Consider the following 6,539-nt stretch of genomic DNA (forward strand, 5'->3'; position numbering starts at 1 on the left):
GGATTACTTTTATCCTATCCCAGGTATTCCTTAAAGAGGTGGGGTTTCAAGTGTCTCCGGAAGGTGGTGAGTGACTCCGCTGTCCTGGCGTCGTGAGGGAGCTTGTTCCACCATTGGGGTGCCAGAGCAGCAAACAGTTTTGACTGGGCTGACGGGAACTGTGCTTCCGCAGAGGTAGGTGGGCCAGCAGGCCAGAGGTGGATGAACGCAATGCCCTCGTTTGGGTGTAGGGACTGATCAGAGCCTGAAGGTACGGAGGTGCCGTTCCCCTCACAGCTCCGTAGGCAAGCACCATGGTCTTGTAGCAGATGCAGGCTTCAACTGGAAGCCAGTGGAGTGTGCGGAGGAGCGGGGTGACGTGAGAGAACTTGGGAAGGTTGAACACCAGACGGGCTGCAGCGTTCTGGATGAGTTGTAGGGGTTTAATGGCACAGGCAGGGAGCCCTGCCAACAGCGAGTTGCAGTAATCCAGACGGGCGATGACAAGAGCCTGGATTAGGACCTGTGCCGCTTCCTGTGTAAGGTAGGGTCGTACTCTGCTAATGTTGTAGAGCATGAACCTACAGGAACGGGTCACCGCTTTGATGTTAGCGGAGAACGACAGTGTGTTGTCCAGGGTCACGCCAAGGTTCTTTGCACTCTGGGAGGAGAACACAACGGAGTTGTCAACCGTGATGGTGAGATCATGGAGCGGGCAGTCCTTCCCCGAGAGGAAGAGCAGCTCCGTCTTGCCGAGGTTCAGCTTGAGGTGGTGATCCGTCATCTACACTGATATGTCTGCCAGACATGCAGAGATGCGATTCGCCACCTGGTTATCAGAAGGGGGAAAGGAGAAGATTAATTGTGTGTCGTCTGCGTAGCAATGATAGGAGAGACCATGTGAGGATATGACAGAGCCAAGTGACTTGGTGAGAGAATAGGAGAGGGCCTAGAACTGAGCCCTGGGGGACACCAGTGGTGAGAGCATGTGGTGCGGAGACAGAGCCTCGCCACGCCACCTGGTAGGAGCGACCTGTGAGGTAGGATGCAATCCAAGAGTGAGCCGCGCCGGAGATGCCCAACTCGGAGAGGGTGGAGAGGAGGATCTGATGGTTCACAGTATCAAAGGCAGCAGATAGGTCTAGAAGGATGAGAGCAGAGGAGAGAGAGTTAGCTTTAGCAGTGCAGAGAGCCTCCGTGACACAGAGAAGAGCAGTCTCAGTTGAATGACCAGTCTTAAAACCTGACTGGTTTGGATCCAGAAGGTCATTCTGAGAGAGATAGCAAGAGAGTTGGCTAAAGACGGCACGCTCAATAGTTTTGGAGAGAAAAGAAAGAAGGGATACTGGTCTGTAGTTGTTGACATCGGAGGGATCGAGTGTAGGTTTTTTGAGAAGGGGTGCAACTCTCGCTATCTTGAAGACGGAAGGTACCCTGTGTATATAGACAAGTTATAATTGACTTGTACTGGTACCCCGTGTATATAGCCAAGTTATAATTGACTAGGTACTGGTACCCCGTGTATATAGCCAAGTTATAATTGACTAGGTACTGGTACCCCGTGTATATAGCCAAGTTATCATTGACTTGTACTGGTACCCCGTGTATATAGCCAAGCTATCATTGACTAGGTACTGGTACCCCGTGTATGTAGCCAAGCTATCATTGACTAGGTACTGGTACCCCGTGTATATAGCCAAGCTATCATTGCTCATTGTGGATTCCTCGTGTTATTCTTCTTCTTCTTCTATTATTATAATAATTATTATTATTATTTTTGTATTGTTTTTGTATTATTATTATTATTATTTTATTTTATTTTTCTTGTTCTTATTTTATTATTATTAGTATTATTATTATTAATATTTTATTTGTTATTGTATTCTGCATTGTTGGGAAGGGGCCGTAGAGAAGCATTTCACCTGTTTATGAAGCATGTGAAAATAACATTTTGATTTGGTTTGTATTCACTATGTTGTGTTGTGGGAGTGTCGTGTGAATTCACTGTGTTGTGGGTGTGTCGTGTGAATTCACTGTGTTGTGGGTGTGTCGTGTGAATTTACCGTGTTGTGGGTGTGTCGTGTGAATTCACTGTGTTGTGGGTGTGTCGTGTGAATTCACTGTGTTGTGGGTGTGTCGTGTGAATTCACTGTGTTGTGTTGTGTTGTGTTGTGGGTGTGTCGTTTGAATTCACTATGTTGTGTTGTGTTGTGGGTGTGTCGTGTGAATTCACTGTGTTGTGTTCCAGGCCTGGACTGTAGGAGGAACCAAGAGTAGTTACCTGTGGTTCAGCTGTCTCACTACTAACGGAGGATATCACTGCATTCCTGCCAGCAATGAAGGTAACTAGTAAATGTAACGGATTACATTTGGAAAGTAACCTATTCAACCCTGGTTATATGTCATGTTAAACCTCCTCTGTCTCCTCCCTCCAGACTGGATCCAGGCGGTTCAGGCCCTCATGGTTCTCTCAGTGTTGTTCTGCCTCTTCTCGCTCGTCTTCTTCATGTGTCAGCTCTTCACCCTGGTCAAAGGAGGACGCTTCTTCTTCACCGCCATCTTCCAGATCCTCGCCAGTGAGTACGACCACTTGTAAGGCTTAATGAAGCCTTCATAACCCCTTTATACGGCCTACATAGAGGCTTCATAAAGATCTTGGTCTTGTTGGCCAGTGAGTATCATCACATCACATCAAACACAGAGTTTCCCCGATTGTCTAACCTAGCCATGGTCCCCCCAGCGTATACAACGTTGGCTTGTATTGGTATCAACTGACAATGTTGGTGAGAAGATGGCCTGGATATTGCCCTGTGTGGCTTACCGCCCAGCAGGAAAATGATCTCATGGAAAAACGGAATCTGTAAAGGACAGACATGTTGTAGCCCAGGTCAAAGTGGGAGGCAGCCCCATGTGACCACTGTCCCTTACTACGAGAGTTGATTTAACTGTCTCAATGTTAGGTCCCTTACTATGAGGGTTAGTTTACTGTCTCAATGTCAGGTCCCTTAATACGAGGGGTTGGTTAACTGTCTCAATGTCAGGTCCCTTACTATGGGGTTGGTTTACTGTCTCAATGTCAGGTCCCTTACTATGGGGTTGGTTAACTGTCATAATCTCTTAGTTGGAACCCAACTAAATATTGTGCTAGATATCATAGCTAGCTAACTCAATTTGCTCATGTGGGCAGAGTTGGCTGGAAGTGGGCCGGTTCTCTGGCTCAGGGGTTAACTTGTGGAAAGTAGCAGATTCAGTCCCTCTCCAATATACAGAACATAACGAAGTCTGTCACTAAAGATTAGGTGTGTCAACTTGGAAGAAATGAATGATCCTCAACTGCTGTCTAAAACTAACCATTACTTTTTTCCTTTCTCCCCCACTCTCTCTCTGTCCCTCCCTGCGCTCCTCTCTCTCTCTCTGTCCCTCCCTGCGCTCCTCTCTCTCTCTCTGTCCCTCCCTGCTCTTCTCTCTCTCTCTCTGTCCCTCCCTGCGCTCCTCTCTCTCTCTCTCTGTCCCTCCCTGCTCTCCTCTCTCTCTCTGTCCCTCCCTGCGCTCCTCTCTCTCTCTCTCGCTCTCTCTCTCTCTCTCTCTCTCTCTCTCTCTCTCTCTCTCTCTCTCTCTCTCTCTCTCTCTCTCTCTCTCTCTCTCTCTCTCTCTCTCTCTCTGTCTGTCCCTCCCTGCTCTCCTCTCTCTCTCTCTCTGTCCCTCCCTGCTCTCCTCTCTCTCTCTGTCCCTCCCTGCGCTCCTCTCTCTCTCTCTCTCTCTCTCTCTCTGTCTCTGTCTCTCTCTCTCTCTCTCTCTCTCTCTCTCTCTCTCTCTCTCTCTCTCTCTCTCTCTCTCTCTCTCTCTCTCTCTGTCCCTCCCTGCGCTCCTCTCTCTCTCTCTCTGTCCCTCCCTGCTCTCCTCTCTCTCTCTCTGTCCCTCCCTGCTCTCCTCTCTCTCTCCTTTCCATTCCATTCCCTTCCCTCAACCCCTCTTGCACTCTCCTCTCAATCTCTCTCTCCAGGTCTGTTTGTGATGTGTGGAGCAATAATCTACACAGTGATGTGTCCGGATGGGGAGGTGGATGCTGCGTTCGGCTTTGCCTACGTCCTGGCCTGGGTGTCCTTCCCTCTGTGTCTGGTCAGTGGTCTCATCTACATCGTACTGAGGAAGAGGGAATGAGAGAGGGAGGGAGGCTGAGGTTAAGGCCTCACACCATCACCAACAGAACACAGCACTGTGCCCCAGGTTTGGGATCAATTCCATTTGAATTCCAGTCAATTCAGGAAGTACACTGACATTCCAATTCTCTTCAATGCTTCTTAATGAGGTTTACTTTCTGAATTCACTGGAATTTTAATGGAATTGACCCCAACCCTGCTGTGCCCACTGACCACCAGAGGAGGCTGGTGAGGGGAGGATGAACCGCTCTAATAGTGGTTGTTTTCCGTTAAACACTTTGAGCATTTTATTACATTTTGAGTGTTTGCACTTTTGGGATTATTCCATTAGTTTCATTGTGCCAGGCAAGCTCAATCAAGCTCAGCTAAGGCATTTGTAAGAAAATAAATCCTATTTGAACCCAGGTCTACATTATACATACTCATCACAGGAGGTTGGTGGCACTGGCTGGAGCGGAATCAGTGGTAATGGCTGGAGCGGAATCAGTGGAGTGGTATCAAATATACTGAACAGAAATATAAACGCAACATGCAACAATTTCAAAGATTTTACTGAGTTACAGTTCATAGAAGGAAATCAGTCAATTGAAATAAATTCATCAGGCCCTAATCTATGGATTTCACATGACTGGACAGGGGTGCAGCCTTGGGTGGGCCTTGGAGGGCATAGGCCCACCCACTGGGGAGCCAGACCCAGCCAATCAGAATGAGTTTTTCCCCACAAAAGGGCTTTATTACAGACAGAAATACTCCTCAGCACCCCTCCTCCGCCTCCTCAGATGATCCCGCAGGTGAAGAAGCTGGATGTGGAGTTCCTGGGCTGGCGTGGTTACACGTGGTCTGCGGTTGTGAGGTCGGTAGGACATACTGCCAAATTCTCTAAAACTACGTTGGTAGAGAAATGAACATTAAATTATCTGGCAACAGCTCTGTTGGACATTCCTGCAGTCAGCATGCCAATTGCATGCTCCCTCAAAACTTGAGACATCTGTGGCATTGTGTTGTGTGACAAAACTGCACATTTTAGAGTGGCTTTTTATTGTCCCCAGCACAAGGTACACTTGTGTAATGATCGTGCTGTTTAATCAGCTTCTTGATATGCCACACCTGTCAGGTGGATGGATTATCTTGGCAATGGAGAAATGCTCACTAACAGGGATGTAAACAAATTTGTGCACACATTTTTTGAGAAATAAGCTTTTTGTGCGTATGGAACATTTCTGGGATCTTTTATTTCAGCTCATGAAACATGGGACCAACACTTTACATGTTGTGTTTATATTCTGTTCAGTATACATCAAACACATGGTTTCCATGTGTTTGATGCCATTCCATTGGCTCCGTTCCAGCCATTATTATGAGCCGTCCTCTCCTCAGCAGCCTCCACTGATACCCATGTGTGAGGAAACTACAGAGAAGAACACAATCTATGTCACAGTGTAAAGATGTACATAGTGTCTATGGTTTTAGACATATTTATAACATTTTTTACATTACCTTTTGTACATAGTGTTGTTGAGTTGCTTTGACTTTTTCATACTTTCTCCTCCGTGCCAAAGAGATAAAGCTGTGATATCAGCTTTTAGGAAAAAAGCCAAAATGTTTAAATCCTTTTAAATGTTTATTTTGTTTTACTATAGTGTAGTGTCAACTCCTAGCTTGTCATTGTCAATTCCATAAAGAGTTGGCAAGAAAGCAAGAACAGACTGGCCATCAGGCTAGTCAACTCAGACAAAGTGAATTCATAAACAACAACAGTTTTCTTGATGAAGGAAAATGGGTATGTGTTTCAGAACCAACAAATTATTGTGTATATGAACTAATGAGCATGACTTTTTCATATTTGTACTGTACTGTACTGTCCTGAATTGTATTGTATTGTACAGTACTGTATTGTCTGTTAGGATTCTGAAATGAAAATGGTGCTTTGTATCTGCCATTCTTCTACTGTATAGCCTGGTTGGTGGTGTTATTAAATGATTTGAACAATGCTTGAATTGTATAGCCTCCTTGTTTTGTGTTGCCATTAAATGATTTTAACAATGATAGTGACTGGTATCCTGCCCTTTCTGTACAAAAACGAATTTGCAGTTTTTATGTCTATAAAAGGTCTGCTTGCTTGGCATGCAGGCAGGTCATCCGTGATACAAGTCAGTATTCAAAGTCCATCCATGTCTGAGGACATTGGGAGATGATGTGGAAACCGGCCACTAGGGGCAACAGTGAGCGCTGTTACCTTCAAGTAGGCTTTGGTTTTTCTAGGGAATTGGGGACGGACGTAAGCATCTTTTATTCTAAGCCTATCCCAAATCTTAACCCTTACCTTAACCATTCTGAGTCAATGCCTAAACTTAACCTTGGAACGATACAGAGAAGTAACCAAATACTTTGAAATTTGAC

The 6,539-nt window shown here is 46.0% G+C and overlaps 1 protein-coding gene across 1 annotated transcript in view; it reads left to right on the top strand.

Annotated features, from left to right (window-relative positions):
• Positions 1-6,130, top strand: part of LOC311116776 (peripheral myelin protein 22-like) — a 10,508-nt gene extending 4,378 nt beyond the window's left edge. Inside the window, exons 3-5 of the mRNA XM_084191815.1 lie at positions 2,228-2,321; positions 2,415-2,555; positions 3,983-6,130. Coding sequence (XP_084047941.1) covers positions 2,228-2,321; positions 2,415-2,555; positions 3,983-4,140 — 393 coding nt within the window. The 3' untranslated portion in view covers positions 4,141-6,130. The remainder of the gene's footprint in view (positions 1-2,227; positions 2,322-2,414; positions 2,556-3,982) is intronic.
• Positions 6,131-6,539: the final 409 nt, after the last annotated feature.

The sequence above is a fragment of the Coregonus lavaretus genome, assembly GCF_964263955.1.
Source record: "Coregonus lavaretus genome assembly, contig: HAP1_SCAFFOLD_993, whole genome shotgun sequence".
Lineage (NCBI taxonomy): Eukaryota > Metazoa > Chordata > Actinopteri > Salmoniformes > Salmonidae > Coregonus > Coregonus lavaretus.